At 41.4% G+C, this 19,935-nt stretch overlaps 1 protein-coding gene across 6 annotated transcripts in view; it reads left to right on the top strand.

The window, feature by feature from the left end:
• The window catches only part of EBF2 (EBF transcription factor 2), a 188,306-nt gene that overhangs the window by 120,456 nt on the left and 47,915 nt on the right, over positions 1-19,935 (top strand). For all 6 annotated transcript variants that reach the window (XM_087437221.1, XM_087437223.1, XM_004433568.3 and 3 more), the window contains one exon: positions 10,633-10,714. In XM_087437221.1, the coding sequence (XP_087293347.1) occupies positions 10,633-10,714 (82 nt within the window). The remainder of the gene's footprint in view (positions 1-10,632; positions 10,715-19,935) is intronic.

Below are 19,935 nucleotides of genomic sequence, written 5' to 3'. Positions count from 1 at the left end.
TAATTGTTTCCACTAGATGGATCTCGGGTGTTTTTGGCAGCCAAAATGAAAATGATTCCAAATACCATCAAAGGGGCTTATAAGCACCCAGCATGCACAGAGTGTTTTGATATACAGTGAAGTGTTAATATCATTATCTCTCCTAATACAACATACGGTTACTTTAATCCTCTCCTGCCTCTGTGATCTTGGAAGATCCGACGGATAGGCAAAGAATAAAACACTATATACAAGGAGACAAAGGGAGAATTAGTCCCCATCCTCGGAATGCAATTTTTTTGATTGTTTGAATCTTACCATCAAATATATACCTTTATCAATACTGACTTCTGTATCTTCCACGCTAGTTTGAGTTTGTATGCGACATCAAACATACCTTTTCACACATGTTCTTTCCAGATTTTTTTTAACACTTACTTAGCAGTTTATAGAAGGAAGTGAATGATCTCCTCAAGCTGCTTACAAATTAAAAAAAAATCTGTGCTTATTAATTATGCAGGATTAGTCTAATTATAATTCAGCAAATTAATTAGCGACAGAAGGTGTTCTGAAACATTGGAGTACATTTGCATGTTAAATGGAGAGGCTAGTCTGTAATATATGTAAATTTATGCATGGCTTCATAGTTTAATTTAAAAATTTGCAGCTGCATATGGTATGGGAGCAGGTGAAAAGTCAGTTTTAGTTTAATGATGCTAACAAACATTGGATGGTGTCCTGTCTTAGCAAGAGAATGCACTCATATCAGCTAATCTACGACTTTGTCATAAGAATATAATGTTACATAGATATTCAAACTCAAGGTCAGTAGTGAATGGACCCATAGGTGCAATAGGTATAAAGCTGAAAACTGCAGAGAGAAAGTGATGATAAGAGGAGCCCAAACTCTGCACTTGGTTGCCCACTTTCTCCAATATTGCATATTGAGTCAGTCGGCCTTCCTTTCAGGAAAGTCACATTCCAGAGGGGTATCTTTTTGTCTGACTGCTATCTATTCTGGCAGATGTAAAAGAGTTGTCCAACCTTGATTCCCTTTCCAAATATTCACATTTGCACTTCATTTCAATTTCCTGGAGCCGTGGGAAAGTTATTACCGAGTTATGAATTAATGGTAGGGTAGAGAGTTTTACACATTGGCCTCAACCATCTGGCAAAACAGTAAAACCAGCGGACCAGGCAGCAGCAAAGGGCTCTTGGTGTAATTGGTGTTCACTGCTCAGCCTAGCATAGATGAGCTTCACAGGGAGGGCAGAGACGGGAGGGGGAGGGGAGGCTGCAGAGGGGGAGAGGGGGCGCTAAGGAAATAGGACAGGAAGGACCCATTAGGCTGATGGCTGGCTAATAACTTCATTTCTCTCCTTCACCCAACTAGTCCTGGCATTAGAAAGGGAAATAGATTTGTATTCTAATTCTGAAGTCTCACTGAAAGATGTTCTCTGAAGTCAGTCTGTAACATGTTCAGTCTCACTCAGCCGTTTTTCCTTTTCTTGATGAGATGGGAGAGGAAGGGATAGAGCAAAAAAGAGGATACAGGTTAAAAACAAAAACAAGGAAAAGATGGAACTATGCAGATTACAAAGAACCCTCCAAAGGCATTTTATGAGAACAATTGGAATTACAAACATGCTCTTAGTGTTGTGTTTCATTCCAATTCAAGCCCAAAGAGTTCAATTATTATTTTCATTAATGGTGTCAGATTTTCATCCGAGCGCAAAACAAGGACTTTTCCTTAGAGATTCTTGCCTCATGGTGTCAAGTAATGGAATGCAGGAGAGTGAAGATGTGTCTGAATATAGGAAAAAAAAAAAATCCCAACATATAACCCCAGGTCCTCAGAAGCTGTAGTGTGTTACTGCTCAGAAAGAAGTAAAGAATCAAAGTGGCCCCTTGTTTCTGCACCTCAGTGACTGTTTATAGTCCATCGCTTGCCACTTGGGCTATGGGAGACATTGACTTCAGAAGAAATCATGAGATGGCTTTGAAATGAAGTCTATCAATACGGGAGTCAGAATTACACAGTAGGGGAAGTCGCTCCCTCCTGGTGCCTGAGTGAATACAGCAGTGTGTTTGTTAACGAAGGATCTGTTGCCAAACTGAAATGCCACTTCCGGGAGCTTGTAATTGGAGTGAACGCCGAATAGAGAGTGATTCGCCGGGGGTCCATTGCCAGTGAGGAGACCGAGTTCTGGGTTATTGTGCCTGACTGTAGTTTACTGAAAACAGTGATGAGGATTTTGACCCCCACTTGTTGTTGTTGTTGTTCTTTTCCTGCAATCTATTGTAATAGATTAATTATATGCTCTTTTTTTTCTTTTTAAAATACCTCTAAATATCTTTAAAGTATCCCTAAAAATTAAGAGAAGATCTTCAAGTGGAATATATGTTAATATTGGAGAGATAAGCAGTGCAGAGAGAACCAGACTTGAATTTGTGGCAGCTCCCTCTGGTATAATTTGGTTTGGAAAATGGGCCATTTTAAAATGTAGTCTGGGAGAAGGGGCAATTCAGGGGAGGGGGCATAAGTGTGCCTGGCAAAAGGCGAAGGAACTGACTTACTATGAACCAGGCATTTACCCAGACACTTTGCATGGATAACTAATTCTCACTGCTGGCCTAGGCGGTCACGTTACAGCGGAAGAAACTAAAGGTCCCGAATTTTTACAATAAATAATAAGCAAGCAAAAAAATAATAGTAATCGCAGAAGCCTTGACACTATGTGGAAATGGCTTGGTAGGAAGACCCCCAATGAGCTGCCACATATAGGACTGAAATTATCTGCTTCCAAAGGAATTAGCTTGCTGGTCTCTTTAAAAATCTCCAATGTGGGAGAGTCCCTTTGTCTTTTGAGTAATGCTTTCAACATTTAGCTTTGGTGACTTGATTCTCAAAAAATGTTTTCCAAGATTTAATTCAACTTCTTATGTTATACATTGAAGTTCCAGATTTTTTTTCTCTTTAGTCTTGATGGACAAATGGCCTTCAATCTTCCTCATCCACTCGAGCAGTCTTTCTCTTTGTGGAGAACAGGCTGCAGCTGCTTGGCCCGTGCCATCTTTGAACCACGTGGGTTCTTGAAATGTCTTATTTTCTAAATATCTGATAGACTTGCTTATCTTCCTCTGCACACTCCAAAATAGCCACAGAATTTCTAGAGAATGTAGTCCCTGATAGGAGTGACAGACATTTCTGTTTGTTTGCTTGTTCTGTTGTGAACGCAAAGAATGACTCTGCTCTCATTTCTAGAGACTAAGATGAAGGAGGTGACGTGATCCCCCATGTAGAGCAGTGAGGTGCTAGTTCCCTGAAACAGAGCTGCTTGGCAGTGTGTCCCACCTTTTCCTTCAGAAGAGGCCTGGCCACGCTCCCACCAGAGAAATGTTTTTCTAAGAGTCAGACAAACTGGAGTTCCACTCCTATCTCTTCCTCTTACTACTTGTTGGACCTTGGGAAAGTGATCTAACCTTTCTGCATCTTGTTCTTCTCCTCTGTAAAATGGGGATGTTAATTCTCCTACTGTCAGAGTTGGGTGGATTAAGTGAAATCATACATGGCAAATAATATGAGATCAATGAATATGGGCTACTAATTTATTATTATTATAATCATCATCATAATTAGTCTTTTAGCCAAGGGGAGTTAAAGGGGTTGAGCATAGTTGGAAGTAAGGAAATTTATTGCTTAAAAAATTTCTGTCGGGGCCGGCCTGGTGGCGCAAGAGGTTAGGTGTGCACGCTCCACTGCGGCGGCCGGGGGTTCGCCGGTTTGGATCCCGGGCTCGCACCAACACACCGCTTGGCAAGCCATGCTGTGGCGGCGTCCCATATAAAGTGGAGGAAAATGGGCACGGATGTTAGCCCAGGGCCAGTCTTCCTCAGCAAAAAAAAGAAGAGGATTGGCAGATGTTAGCACAGGGCTGATCTTCCTCACACACAAAAAAAAATTTCTGTCAGCTTAAATTTTTCGGATCTAAAATCGCTTTTTGTGGAAACAAAAGCCTAGGTGAATACACTTTAATGGTAATACAGTCCTTCCATAAGAATGTCAGTGGACATTAAAGATTTCATACCTACTCTGTTCATGTATTTATATTTACACTTTAAGTTATCATTTAAATAAATGGATTACATAGAAAATCAGCTTATAAAAATGAGTATTTGATGTAAGTCTAAAGAAGCGATTCAGTCAAAAAAAGGTTTTGTTGAGGACAGTTGACCCTGCGCTAATATCTGTTGCCAATCTTCCTCTTTTTCTTTTTTCTCCCCAAAGCCCCAGTACATAGTTGTATATCATATTTGTAGAGTTGTAGCTCTTCTTTGTGGGAAGCCACCTCAGCATGGCTTGATGAGTGGTGAGAAGGTCTGCACCCAGGATCCAAACCAGCGTACCCTGGGCCACCGAAGCGGAACCTGCGAACTTAACCACTACGCCACTGGGCCAGCCCCTGGTCAAAATTTTTAAATCATCTCCCTTTTCCGTGGATCTTCTTGGACCTTTGTGCTGGCTGCCATCTTACCAAACAGATCTCAAGTACCAAGCATTCTCAGACGCCCCATTGTCAAGTTTTTAGGGTGTAGCAAGAGCCAATGGGGAGTTTGACCTCCCAGAGTCTTTTCATTTTTGTGGACTTGAGTAAGAGTCTTTACAAGGCCCTTAGGGCTTCAGGGCCCTTTCTTCCCTGGGCTGACACCTGAACAATCAACGGATTTATCAAGGGCGCCTCATCTTAAGGCCAAGGCCAGGGCCCACTGCTGCCCTTCACCTTACTTGGGCTGCCTGGGTTTGGATTCTCTTGGATGCTTTGGGGAGAGGAATCTGTGTTCTCTCTGTTGTTGGAAAGTTCAAAGAGGATGTTACAGTTAAGACCTAGATTAAAGCTGGAACATCATCATTGTGTTTTTCACTGGTCTCAAGTGGAAACCAACCACTTAGGGGTTTTCCTACCATATAAACCTGTGAGCTGCCGTATAAAGAGTGAGCTGCCATGCGGGCAGTTCTCAGAGTGTGAAAATGGCCCTATGGGTGTGTCCATCCAGGATGGCCCCTTACTCTGCCTAGTCCCCCAAAGGATGTAAGCTTGAGAGGATCCTGGGAGAAGAGAAGCAACTGCCCATTCCTTTCAAATATGATTTTATGACCCAGCCTATCCCTACATTTGGTAGTTCTCAGAAGTGATATGAGAGTGTTTTAAGAGAAAGGGGTTATCTTCTTTTCAGAAGCATGATCAGACAATGGAAACCAATTGTATTTTAATTTATTGGACTCTGGAAAAGGTGGTTTAGCAGTTAATCTAGATGAAATGTGTCTTCCTCAAAAATCAGTGGACATAGACCTTTAAGCACCTACATAGTTTGTGAGGCTATATCAACTCTATATATAGCTCAGACTTGAGTGGTGCCGCCTGCTTATGTGGCCATCATGGCAGAGAGAAAGAACCAGATACAGTAGCCCTGCTCTTGGCCCTTGGAGAGTGTGGAGTGTTCTCATCTCCATGGTGTATAAGATGTGGCCATGTCATTGCAGAAGTTGTTTCCAGACTAGGCAGAATTAGATTCTTTTTAAGGGAGTAAGTTTCAAAGTGAAAGGTATTTTACATGTTATTTTGCCAACAGTAAGGCTCTGCATAATGGTAGCTGTTAACTAGTGCCAAGTTCACATTCCTTTGACATACATCCCTGTATAGTATTTTTCTTTTTTTTTTCAGTGAGAATGAATGGCCCTGAACTAACATCTGTTGTCAGTCTTCCTCTGTTTGCTTGAGGAAGATTGTCCTTGAGCTAACATCTGTGCCAATCTTCCTCTATTTTTTGTACATGGGCCGCTGCCACTTGGCATCCCTTAATGAGCGGTGTGTAGGTCTGTGCCCAGGATCCAAACCCGCGAACCCCAGGCCACCAAAGCAAAGCACTCAAACTTAACCACTACACCACCGGGCCAGCCCCTAATCTTTTTCTTGAAAGAAGCTTCCGTGCCTTCCACGGAGCTTTCCTAAAGATGTTTTTGTATTACAATTTTTTAGAATGCACTATATCTGGGATTCAAATTGGAGGTAAATTGAATGGCCTCTTCCAGAAATCTGGAGAAATATTATGCTGGGTTTTGTACTAGTCAGGTCATTGGTTATCGTCCTGGAATCTATCATGACTGTTAAGTACTCACCCTTCCTGTGATTTAGAGAACTCCCCACTACCTCCACCACTAGGCCTTAACTCTGTACCATATTTGTGCATCTAGTGTGAATCTCAGTTTCTATTTGGAATGGGCTGAGGACACGTCTAGAGCCATCTAGGAGCTTTCGTTCTGTTCTTGAACAGTGCTGAGTTTCCAATATTCCAGAGATTCGGAGAGGAAGAGATTTTCTGGATACTAGGTAATCCCCTGGGATCTTACTCAGACCCATTCTCAGGGGTCTCCAGACTCATCTCAGAATCTGAAGAGCATATTTTGAATAGTTTGGTTTTGTGCTCCATGAGGGCAAGGACTTTGTCCATCTTGTTTGCCATTGTGCCTGAACCTTCATGGCACATACTTAATAATTGATCAAATGAGTAAATAAATGAATTCAGCAGGGGTTTTCAATAGTAAGCATTTACTTTCATGCAACTATCTTTGACCTAATGTTGTCCTCTTAGGGTACTATAATCCTCTCACTCCTCAAGAAACCAGAATCCTTCTCGGTTGTATTTTTTTTTTAAGCTTTGTTCAGACTGTGTTTTCTGAAGTTTTTTTTAAATAGCTATATTGAGATATAATTTACATACAATAAAATTCACCTTTTCAAAGTGTACAATTCAGTGGTTTTTAGTATATTCACAGACTTGTGCAACCGTCACCACAATCTAATTGGTGCAGGAAACAGAAGGCCAGATGGAGCTTGCTGCTAGAAAGACCCAGGTTCAAATCCTTGTTTCTGCCATTTGCAAGCTGTGTGATCTTGGGCAAATTTCTTAAATTCTTGGTGCCTTTGTTTTTCCTAGCTGTGAGATGACTCATCACTCATAAAGTTGTTGTGAGAAATAAGTGAGGCACTGAATATCAAGCACATTGCTCGGAGCGTGGCACAGAGCAGACGTTCGGCAAGCCTTCTTCCCCTCCCCTCTGGGACCCCTGTACCCTTCAGCTGCTGGACCACATAGGATGGTGAGCAGGGACGGAGATGGCTCTGATCTGTGATATTCCTGAGCCACCTTCTCCTGCCTCAGATGCATAGAGACAGGATCCTAAGGGAATGCATCTCGCTCAACAACCTGCCCATCAACCTCAAGCTAACACCAGCTCTGGCCAAAGCATCAGCCAAGATGCTCCATTTTCCACCAATCAGCTGTCCCTGCTAATTTTTCTTTCTCAGTCTCAGATCAGAGGGTTTGAATTATCTCTCAGAAAACCCCTGCACACACCCCACTTGGACTTCAGTAAGTTATGGTCTTTTTTGTTTTCAGTGGTTTCTTCCCCCAGGGGAGCCATTTCTGGAAGGTTCTCAACTCTCCACATTTTTCTTTGCAATTATAGAATATTAATGTTGGAAGGAGCCCTACAGATAATCCAGTTAAACCCTCCTTTTAACAGCTGAAGAAACTGAGGCCCAGAGAAGTGAAGTAACTTGGTTACACAGTTAGTTGGTGGCCAGTCAAGACTAGCACACTGTCAGCATTTAATAAATATTTGTGGAGTGAAGGAATGCCTTTTGGTACATTATATCACCTCAGTTGACCTAGGAACCAGATTGAAATCTGAGGGCTTGCATTCACATTTTGACCCCACCTCTATTCCTTTTTATCTGTAAAACAAGGATAAATCCATAGTTGTTAGTATTTACTCTTAAGGGATGAGATCAGAAGCCTTGTACAGTGTACCACGCTAAGTGGTTATAATATTTATGCAGTCAACATTGTTTGGAGAAAGTGGAAATAACAACTTCCATCCTGATGAGAATCTGCACATTTGGTCTGAATCTTGTAATTCATTTCGGTTTCCCGTTTCTGAGTGGAGAGAGGTGACATTTTCCAGGCAGCTCTGACTTCGGAGGGCTCTAGACCCAGGGGATTTGTTCCCTGCAAGTTATCCCGTGGTTAATGGATGGTACGAATAGTACAGGGTTCTGTACCAAGACCCTGAGAACGGTGAGTGGAAGGGGTGATGGGGAGGGAGGTGGAAGACATCAGTAAAAGGAAGAGAAAAAAATTAGAGATGTCATTGAGCCCCAGAATTTCTTCCAATTAATTTTTAGGCCCACATATAAAATATCCAGGCCTGAATTTCTGATGCTAGCCATTTAGAAGTAGCTATGCCTTCTTTTAGAAAGTAGTACCCAATGTCAGAGAATTTTTTTTCTCTCTCTCTTCCCCTGCTCCCTCCCTTCTCTGCCACTCTCTTCGCCTTTGTGAACAGAGTGGTATCTCCTTAGTGTGCAGGGGGCTGTGTAGGTTACAAACTCAGACCTCAGGCTAGCAAGAGTCAACACGGGGTGTTTCCCATCCAAAGAACTGTTAAGGGTCCTAATTTAAAATGAATAAAGCCTTTCAGCAGGCCCCTTGTTCCCCTAAATCAATTTGATTTTATGTAAACATTTATCTCCTTTGCACTTTTCCACCCACCACACCATTCATATAATAATGCCTTCGTGAACAATAATGTTTTCACCAGATACATTTTGGAGCAAGGGTGGGGTAGGTAAGGGGAAGTATAACACACAGAATGCATTATAAGGAGCCCAGTGTGGCAAAATTTTCCAAAAATCAAGGAGTTAGTGAGAAAGAGCACTCGATTTGGTTTTAATAGAGGAAAAGGTGTTGGAGGGCAAATGTGGTGTGCGGTCGAGGCTATTGTTTGGAGAGAGACTCAGTGAGAAAAAGGCAAGTTTTAAGTATATCATGAGAGCTCCTCTGTGCATTGTAAGTGGCTGTAGCTGACTCTGCTATGAATCTGCAAATGGATTTATTTTTCTCCTTAAAAAAATAAAGTGTTTGAATTCTGATCAATCTTCTCTTAAATAAAAGCAGCTACCCTTTCTAAGGCGCCCCGATTGCTGTGGGCAGACGTTTTACTGCACTTTAGGAAGCGGGGGCAGGTTGTGAATTTGCACACTGCGTAAAGCAGTACCGAGCATTTTCTCTGCCTCCTCGTTCTGGAGGTCCCTCAGATGCAGACCCTGGACCCCTTAGTGCACAGGAAGCAATGCCTAACCTCCCACCCCAGTAAAGATGAAAAGAGAGAAGTGAAGAGCAGATGTTGTAAAATAATGAAATAATATTTAGCTGTTATTTCCAAATTCACACCCAACCTCATTCACAGATAGGGTCGGGAGCACTTGGCCAAATTTGCTTAACGAATCTGGAGAAAAAGAGCCTCAAATACAGAAAACACTCTGGAGAGTGCAATTCTCCTTCCCCTCCTTTATCATTTACTATTTATCTTCCCATCAGGCTTTTTTTTTTTTAAGTGATAAATACAATTAATTGGAGTGCTCTCTAATTCTTTTGTGTGATTGTTAAAAAATAAATAAATAAACAAACTGCCACCATGAGAGCATTTCACCAACCGTTGCTTTAAAATAGAATTTTTGGAAGCATAGTTGATTTCTACTTATTTTTGTTGGTAAATCCTGGGAAAAATGTATATCTTTTCCTTTAAAGTTCTAATTCAAGGCATGGATGTGAGAGTTCTGAAGGGACTTTGGGACTGCGGTAAAATTTCGTTGTCATAGTAACAGAAAGGGAAATAGGCCTAGCTCACCTGGGACTTTAACACTGCAAAAGCTGGATTTTTTTTTTTTTTTTAAGGAAAAGAACTCTGCAAGTGAAATAAATGGAAAACTTATTGTATTTTGAAACAAAATTCCAAACATTAAATAGGTAAATGGCTGAAGAGGCCACTTTTGCCATTTTTCTTGGCTGATGTACTTGTCTGATTAAAGATGCCCAGTTTTAAAATTGCACAAATAGGTTATTTAGGAGAATATTGGCTTAAAAAATATGTCTTATGAATGATAACCTCAGACCGTTATTCTGTGCCTTTGTATTTTTCTGGATAATCTATAGAAGGTCTGAAAGGACATTCATACTTGCTGTTAGTCGTAACAACCCCGGTGTATACCTGCACAGACAGACTCTCTCTTTGGATGGTAACATACCATTTTCTGATCTTATATGCAGTTGAAAATATCAGGCCCCCTTTGTGTGCGATGGTGTACATGTGAGGTGTGTGAGCCTGAAGGTGTGTGTGGCCAGTGGAAAGCCACATATGTGATGAACCCTGGGATTCTGGGCTCATCATGCCATTTTTAACCTTCTGGCGTAAGACATTTTTGCACGGCAGGAGTCACTGCTGCTTCTGAAGACTTTTTTTTGGAGAGAGAATGCCCTTGCACCTCGGGGGCTGGTGTGCAAACCAGACCAGCTTGTGAACCGCTTCACAGTCCTCAACAGTGATGGAGCAGGCAGCACAGGACTTGGGATTGAAAACATCCAAATTTGCAAATTGCAGAGGGTCAGCAGTGTTCCTGCTCAGGCAGGGCCGGCTGAAATTCCCCAGACCTGAAATACAATCACTTTCAAATCAGATCTAATATAATGCAGATATATTCTCTCTTAGCAAATGTTTACTTAAACATATAACACATTGCTTTCTCTTCACAGATTCTTTTTAAAATTTTTCCTCAAGTGCAATCAGAATTGTTTGAAAACAGCAGGAAACCCGAGGGACATGAGAAGGTTTCAGGTAAGGGGCCTGCAGTTCTTTCCTTTTAAATAAGTCATCCTGTTTTCTCTCTCCTCAGCACTCCTCTTCTTTTTCTTTTTCTTTCTTAGAAAATATTATTCACTGATGCTGCTAACAATGAAAAAGATAACTGTAAATGATAACCCTCCTCCCATAGTATTGAGGGTTTCTTCATTTTGTAGCGTTTAGGCCTTCTGCCTCCATTGCCACAGCCCCAGGGGAGGGGCACCAACCCAGGCTGGAGATTTGATTTTCAGCCCTGAGGCTGCCCTTCGCACACACAGCTGCCCGCAGCGGGAACCATGTTCTTGATATTCAGCCACCTTGGGATTTTTCAAAGCAGCTTCTCTGTGCTTTCTGCAAGCAACAGCTTCTTCCTTTCCTTTTCCACCGATTAACTATTCCGTGGTCTCGCTCGGAGTCTTTTAGAAAGCAGCAGCCCAAACAGCCGTGGTCACTTTAAGATCGCAGCATGACAACAAGACCCATGGGACAGTGACCCAGCTGCCTGGCAGTTAAATCTGCCACTGGTTTCATCACCCTTGCCACTGATGTACCGAGGATACAAGCTAATAAAAACACAGAGCAGGCAAAGCGAGTCAGGCTGGCGAGGAAAGGAAGTGCAGCCCCCCTTGGCCCCCTTTCCTTAATCTGTGAAGGACCCATATTTAATCCACCAAATGGCTTTCCTGCCATTCCTACCCAGTCGAAATACATAGTGCTCGCTTCCCCGTAGAAAAATGAAAAACATGTTAAACAATAGTATTCAAGCTTGAGACCTTAAAAACAATCCTGGCAGCGACGAGAGAGGTGGGAATTATTAGCCTCGTGTTTCTGGTGAGGAAAGCGAGGTCCTGGGAGTTTAGGTAACTCACCTCTAATCGCAGGAAGGAGGTAAGTCGCGCAGGAGCCTGGAGGATCTGTCTGAGCAAACTCCTTCCGCCAGACCAGGCGTGTGTGACATGTGCATGCTTTGCTACTGCCTTCTTAAAATTCTTAATAATTTCTGAACAAGGGGCCACACATACTCATTTTGCACTGGACCCCACAAATTATGTAGCTGCTGCTGCCTGTCACTCAGAGAGCTTCTGTGGTTTAGGAACAGAGTCATTAAAGAGTCGATAGGGGAGATGAGCACACACACAAGGCCAGAGAGAACTACTTTGAAGAAGAAAATCTTGTTATTTTTTCAACCACATCACGGTTATCAAACAATCTTGCCGGGGCTGGGACATTTTTTGTTAGTTATTTAACACTATTGCCAGCCTCTTTGAAAAAAGTTAAGCCCCTCCTCTCCATCACACAGATTTCCCCTTTGCTGTATGATGTGAAGACAAATAGAAATAAAATGAATGAGCATTCTTGGGGATCAAGCAGGAACATGGTGCATAGTGGAAGTTTATGGTACTCAGTATTCCAAATGGAAATGTAAATAATTTCAGTCCAAGAAAGTGTGAAATTCAAGAGTTCCAAAGTGCCTCAATGACCAAGGCTTAGCTTTCACTTCTAGAAGAGACAGAGGCCAGGAAGAGAAGTCAGCAGTTTGGATTCTTACCCCTCCTTATTCTCTACCATCACTTCCAAAGAGTTCTACATTTGAGAATACTCTTAGAAATTTGAAGAAGCTGTTAATAAAATGCCTTGTCATTTGATTTATCCAAATTTTAGAAATGTACTCACTAAGCAAATGCATGCCAGTGTTTCCTCTACTTCTTCAGTGATTTACTAAATGAGGTTTTCAATGTGCCTGAGTTTTTAACAGGGTTGGAATAAATATTGCTGATCTCAAAATGAAGAGGAATTCTCATCCCATGTAAAAGTATTTGACTTTTGCAAAGACAATGGAAAAGATTAAAAAAAAGAGTTTGTGGATTCTATAATTGTCTTATTTCTGGGGTAGAGCTAAAGTCAATTGGCAATTTTTTTTTGCTTTTTTTATTGAGATAAAATGCATGTAACATATCATTCAACATTTTAACCGTTTTAAAGTGTGCAATTCAGTGGCTTTTAGTATATTCACAATGTTGTGCAACCATCACCACTATATAATTCCAGAACATTTCCATCATCCCCAAAAGAAATACCATACCTCTCAATTCTCTTCTTTCCCCAACCACTGGCAACCACTAATCTACTTTCTGCCTCTATGGATTTGTCTATTCTGGACATTTCATAATCAATGGGATCATAGAATATGTGCCCTTTTATGTCTAGTTTCTTTCACTTAGCATAATGTTTTCAAGGTTTATCCATGTTGTAGCATGTATCAGTACTTCATTCCTTTTTATGGCTGAATAATATTCCATTGTAAGAATATACCACATTTTGTTTATCTGTACATCAGTTGATGGACCCTTAGGTTGTTTCTACTTTTTGTCTATTATAAATTGTGCTGCTATGAACATTTGTGTACAATTTTTTTTATGAACATATGTTTTCAATTCTCTTGAGTATATACTTAAGAGTAGAATTTCTGGGTCATATGGTAACTCTATCTTTAACTTTTTTTTTTTTTTAAAGATTTTATTTATTTATTTCCCCCCCCCCAAAGCCCCAGTAGATAGTTGTATGTCATAGTTGCACATCCTTCCAGTTACTGTATGTGGGACGCGGCCTCAGCATGGCCGGAGAGGCGGTGCGTCGGTGCGCGCCCGGGATCCGAACCCGGGCCGCCAGCAGCAGAGCACGCGCACTTAACCACTAAGCCACGGAGCCGGCCCTATCTTTAACTTTTTGAGGAACTGCCAAACTGTTTTCCACAGTGTCTACACCATTTTACATTCTCACCAGTAGTGTATGAAGGTTCCAATTTTCCATGTCTTTGCCAACATTTCTTATTTTCTGTTTTTTTTCTTTTTTTTTTTTTTATTCTATTCACCCTATGAGTATGAAGTGGCATCTCATTGTGGTTTCAGTTTGTCTTTCCCTAATGACTAATGATGTTGAGCATCTTTTCATGTACTGATTGGCCACTTGTATGTCTTCTTTGGAGAAATGTTCCTTCAAATCCTTTGCCCATTTTTAAATTGGGTTATTTATCTTTTTATTGTTGAGTTGTAAGTGTTCTTTATATATTAAGGATAATAGGCACTTATCAGATAAGTGACTTCAAGTATTTTTCCTCATTCCATCATTGTCTTTTTCACTTTCTTGATAGTGTACTTTGATGCACAAAAGAATTGGCAACTTTTATAGTGTACTCAGATTCTATTAAGAATATAACATTCATTGAAAGGTCTCTTACATAGAGAAGGCTATTATGGGGAGAGGCTTGACTGTGTGCTACAATGGTAAAGTGAGAAACTTGGATCAAGTTCAAAATATGAAACAAAACCAGGGATAATAGGTAGTCGCGGTGGTGGGGAGAGATCTGAAGGGATAGAAATGTAGGAACTCCTGGAATGTATTTCTCATTCAGAATGACAAAGGTAATTATTTTAAACTATGTAGACAAGTACTTCAATTCTCCACTTTTGTTATATGATCAAGCATAGATTTAATCTGAAGTATTCTTTTGTGGATATTTGATCTGAACAGAATAGAAATAAGAAATATTTCTAACCAAATCATGAATCCAACTGAACTCTCTCTCCTCTCTCATCTCTCCTCTTTCCCCATCCCTAAAACACTGGTGGAACCTAGATTCTTTTCTCAAGAATGATGAAGTGAGAACAAAACCATTAATCAAACTTATTTGCAGCCTGAACCAAACTTGTCTTTAATTCAGTCCAAGTCCTAAGTATCGTAGACGTATAAAATATCAAAACACAATGGGTTTTAACCCTTTTTTGGCTCAGACGCCTTTGAGAATTTGGTAAAAGCTATGGTGTCTGTGCCAACAAAAAGCTACTTTTAAACAAAATTTTACTTAAAATGTCAGGGGTTCCCAGACCTCTTGAAACATCTCTTCGGGTTCCATGAACCCCTGATTTAAAGAAATGAAATTCATCCAACACCAAATGGCATCCTCCATGTAATTTAACTCTTATGATGGGGATGTGTCCACTTAGAACTTTTCCTGATGATCTTCCCACTCTCTTGGCTTTAAACGCCATCTGTTCCCAAATGACTCCTTGAGCCACATCCTCAGACTTCACCCTTCTTGGAGCTGCAGACATACAGCTCTACCTCCCTCCTGGGCATCTTCCCTTGGATGACTAATGAGCACGTGTTCACAGCAGAACTCAATACTTACTCCCTGATTCATACCCTCCTCATTTATTGTCAAAGTGTCACTTCCTCCCTCTAAGTATCTGTTAAATCCATCTCTCTCTCCTAAAAACTGCAGTAGGCCCTGCCTCTACTCCTTCCTTGTCTAATCCATCCTCAGCACTACTGCCAAAGTTATCTTTTGAAACAGGTCACTCCTCTGCTGAAAATATGTTATAAATATCTACTGTCCATAGACAAAAGCTCAGATTTAAAAAGGCTCGGCTGGTAAATATCTTCATACCAGGCAGCGCTTTGGCCACACCCATCTCCGGATATTTCCATCTGCCCACCACTCACCAGACACACCTCACTGATTTCTGCTACATGGAATACGTATAAAAATGCTTTCCATGTGTTTGCCCCTCTGCCTGAGAACACTTCACCCCTCTCCAATTTGTGACTTCTACTTATGCTTCAAGACTACACCTGAGTGTCACCTCCTTCGTGGGGCATATTCTAACTCTTCCTGCCAGACCCATTGGCTCCTTCTTCTGCGCCAACATACCATTCTCCGTAAGCTTCTACTGCATCATTGAGCACATTGTCTTGCAACTATTGTTTATATAATAGACTGTGTGCTGCTTGAGGGTAATTGGTATGTTTTATTTATTTTTGTATTTCTCCCCAACTCCTACCACAGTGCCAGCCACTCTACAGAGCTCAATAAGTTGTTATTACATGACTTATTAAGAAAGATAAAGAAAAAGAAAGGAAGGAAGGGAAAAAAGAAAAGATTTCCAGGACCCCCAACGTATCTAAATCCATGGACCATGAATGTAGAAAATCACTTCTGCCTTCCTTGAAATGGAATAATTAGATGAAACACCAAGATTAACAGCTCAGTGAAGAAAAGGAAAAGAAGTTTATGTCTAGCTGAAGCTGACAGGTCTGTTAAGACATAATGAACCCCAGTCTTTATTTCTCTGCATTGTGGGTAAAGATCAGGCAGTTGGAAAATCCAGAAGAAAATCAAGCGAAGAAAAGGAGGAGTCAGCCGTCTTGTCATTTCCGACATTCAAATTCTAAAACGCAGTAGAAATTGGCTATTGTTGCCAACTCAGTCTCATAGATAGGCTGGCTGGGTCTGTCCCAGACATAGTGAAAACATAGATGCACTCATTCATTTATTCATTCACCCAACCAATATTATTGAGGAAATTCTATGTGCCAGGCACTATCCTAGGTACTGGAGATACATCAGCAAGCAAAATAGGTAAAATTCCCCACCCCTGAGGGACTTCCCTCATAGTAGGGTGCTAAGGAAAACAAGACAAATGAGTGATTTACATAGTTGAGCTCTGCTTCTCTATGGTCTTCAAGTGACCTGCCTGAAAGCACAGGGGCCCAGCATGGGGCCAGTTGTCTTCGTGTTGCCTGCTGGAACTCAGCGGTTTGGTCAAGTACAGACAATGTGGGAGCTAAATGATACCCACCATTATAACAATAGCAAGTGTGGATGCTCTTCTCAATAATTTCCAAAGTTTTCCACAGCTATTAACAGGACGCTGATGTCAGCAGACCATTTACTTGAGATTGGGAAGCTCAGAGGCCTGGGTGCCAATTCCCAACTGCCAACCCCACCCCACCCCCCCACCACCTCCCCGTGTCAAAAAGACTCTATTTTAAATACCCCACTGTAGAGGGCTGGGGTGTTTTCGATCATATGGGCAGCACCAACTTGTACCTTAGTAATTCTGGAGTTGGTAGCTGGTGCCTTGACATATCTCCAACCCTAGAATCATTTTAAATGAACTCCTTCATTCAAACTTATAGCTTTCCTGTAATTAGGATAAAGATTCTTATCACCATTTGCTGAACTTGTCTGAGTCACTCTTGGGTATCTCAAGTTCACCCACTAAATTATTCCCTCTTTAGCTTAGGTCCAGCAAAATCATCACTTTTTTTATACAGTTATGCTAGGGAGAGGACTGAGATACATATACAGGTCTTGCCATCCTTTGCCTCAAGAGATAAGAAGTCAAGATGTGTGGAGAGGCATATATATTTCTAGTGAAAGAAAAGTCATTTCAGGGGCCAGGTTGGGAAAGACATGGCTGAGTTGATTCCTGTTTGTTTATGGGGATCTGCACACCCCACCACCCCGGGGTGGGCCTGCTAGAAGGGCATCTTGAGGGGAACTTGAAGGGGGTGAGGGAAAAGGGTTGGTGCTCTGAGAAGGCACACTTAGCAGGTCTGTCAGACCTCTGAGGAAGAGAGAAGTGCAGGGTGGTGGGGAGAAGGGAACAGAAGACTCAAAGATCTCCTCCATAGAATGAAGAAAAGAAGTGAGGCTGTGCGAGGACTGACTGACGTCATCAGGGTAGTTGGATAATGCGAGAGGCCTAGAGCCTGTTAGTGCAACGACTGGATGCAGCAAGTGCACAGGAACAATGGGGAATTAATGCGAATGACAAAGAGATCTAGTCCACACAGCTGGGCGTTAGCCATCAGTCTATTTGACTAAACGATGCAGGGGCAAAGGGCAGGGCTACTCGTGTCTTGGAACAGGGCCAAGATCCATCCAACAAACCCTCATGATTTTTAAACCCCTGGCTCTTATATAAAACTTTTTAACGGCACCACCATCTATTTTCCTTAAATAAAAAATGTTGAATGTTTCTCTCACACCCGTTGAAGAGGGAAACGAGAGTTTAAATTAACTCCAAATGGTAAAAATTTAATACAGCTCCAGCTGCCTGCAGGTTTCTTCAGTTCAGATCTTTCAGTTCCAGAGCTACTCCAGCTGCTCTGTGATCTCATCCTCTATTTGAAGGTGGCCGAGCTACCGAGCAGCAGTTTTAAAGCACATAATGAAAATCACTTGACTTATGGCCTCTCTGATCAACAGGTGAGTCCATTATCTGGTGGTAAAACAAACCAGAGGGTCCAAGTTAAGAAACAGTAATTATCTATTGGAGTCAGAAAAAAAACACTCCAAGAGTCTGAGGATCTTGCACTCAGTCTAATGCTTGCAGCTTGGAGAAGACTTCCTGAGAGTCACATCAAGCTTTGCTCTGGCAGAATACCCTTCTGCCACCCCCACTCCCTGACTCTTGTGTCTCAAATAGGAACAAGAATCAGGGTGATAAGAATTTTGATCAGCTCACATAGGAAACATGTTTTGAGTTATTTGTGAGAGAAAAGGGAGAGAAATGAAAGCAGGCAATTGCCTGTATAACTTTTCGGAAAGGCTATGTCGGATTGCGGTTAGGCGGAGACAAAGCCTAAATGCTCAGACATTTTAGGAGACTCAAACCTGAGCACTAAAACCTCTCCCTGAACACATTCCAGAACCATCAGATGCAGAACTTCCTGGAAAGCAAAGCTTTCTTAGTTTTGCAATAAGAGTGCATAGATTCTTACGCTGTTCATGGGGCCTACGTACTCCTAGTTTTTGATGGGCAACAGGCGATTCATGAGGTCCCTGGGGGGCAGTGTTCTGTGGGAGAGAATGGCCCAGCCAAATCAAGAACTGCATCAGGTATGTTAAGGCTCCCCTGTGGCTCTCAAAATGTTTGCTAGTAAGACTGCCCTTGACCGTAACATCCCACTTGGCATACGTTTTAGGTGGGACAAGCAATGGGTTCAATGGAAAAAATGAGGTAGCGTGGAAGCAGCAAGGGTCTATGACCTTTAAGATGAGGGGAAATTTAGTTGTAAAGCAGGTTAATGACCTTCGGGCTCCTTGATAACGTGCAAGTCTGGTTTAAAAAAATGACCACTTGGGTTCTGTATGTATTCAGCTGGTTTTTTAAAAAAGAAGCTCTAAAAGGTGTCCATCCTAAGCCAAATTTGCCAAAATATGCCAGCAGAGATACTCTTTGGCATACTACTCCACTTATGCCATTTAGAATTTTTTTAAGTGCCGGAATAATCATTTCAGTAACCTCAAGTTATATAACAAAAGTTTTTCAACTCTTCATGGCCTGTCTCAAATCGTATTTCCTTGAAGAAAATGTTTGTTACTATGTTCAGTTCAGGTTAATTTTTTTCACCTTTGGACTCCTAGAGTATACAATGGCTACACAATTTAGTCCTCGATTGTGTATTACTGTATAGTAATATTTTCTGGTTATGTGTAGTGTTTGCTGTGCTTCATCACCTACATGGGAAGCTCCTTGAGGTAGAGACAGTGTTTTCTGTAAGCCTCCGTTGCATGTAGCACAGTGCCTGAGAGTGGCAAAGAATACCTTTGACTGATTGAAACACAGCACTGTCTGGTTACTTAAGAAAGTATATTCTGAATGCAATGCAGTCTACACGGAAACTGAAATATAATAATGTACACCTGAAATTTACACAACATTATAAGCCAATATGACCTCAATAAAATAATTTTTTTAAAAAAGTATCTTCTCAGGAGCTATATCATTCATTCCACGGTCCCCCCTCCCTTGGTGTGAGCAACCCCAGAATGCCCCACATCTGTCCCAGCAGCAATCAACTTTGTGTTCTCTCGTTTGGTACTTGATATTTAACTGAAAAGAAAATTTAGCCTTAGGGAATATGAAACAACAGCGACTGCTAAGAATTCTGGGAATTCCTTTAAAAAAAAAAAAAAGGATGACAAAATCCATACTTGTGGGGTAGGTGTTTAAAGGTAATTTTGGAGACTCTGGAGTCCAGTAACAAAGAAGAATCTGGGCTTTAAATCTGGTTTGAAAATATGGCATGTGCCAAGAATAAAGTGGTAGGGAGAAACAATTTGTAGTAGTCAATTTGTTTGTTGTTAGCCTGGGTTGAATTAGTGGAGGCTTAGACAAAATTGTTTCATCAGATTTCCCTTGTCAAAAGTGAGAATTAGCCAGTGCATAAAAACACCAGCAGGGTATTTCTTCTCGAGATATGGACTCCACACTTGGTTGCCCACAACAACCAGAAGTCTGTCTTGATTTTCTCTGTCCCTTTAATGGTCTCTATGTCTCTTTCCTCCTTCCACAGGTGGAAAATAAAATCCCACATAATAGGTATGCTTTGGGAAAGCTGAAATAACATATATAGCAACTGAA

Source organism: Ceratotherium simum, chromosome 12, assembly GCF_057802395.1.
Source record: "Ceratotherium simum simum isolate JZ-2026a chromosome 12, ASM5780239v1, whole genome shotgun sequence".
NCBI classification, from domain to species: Eukaryota; Metazoa; Chordata; class Mammalia; order Perissodactyla; family Rhinocerotidae; genus Ceratotherium; species Ceratotherium simum.
This window is presented reverse-complemented; position numbering and strand designations above follow the sequence as displayed.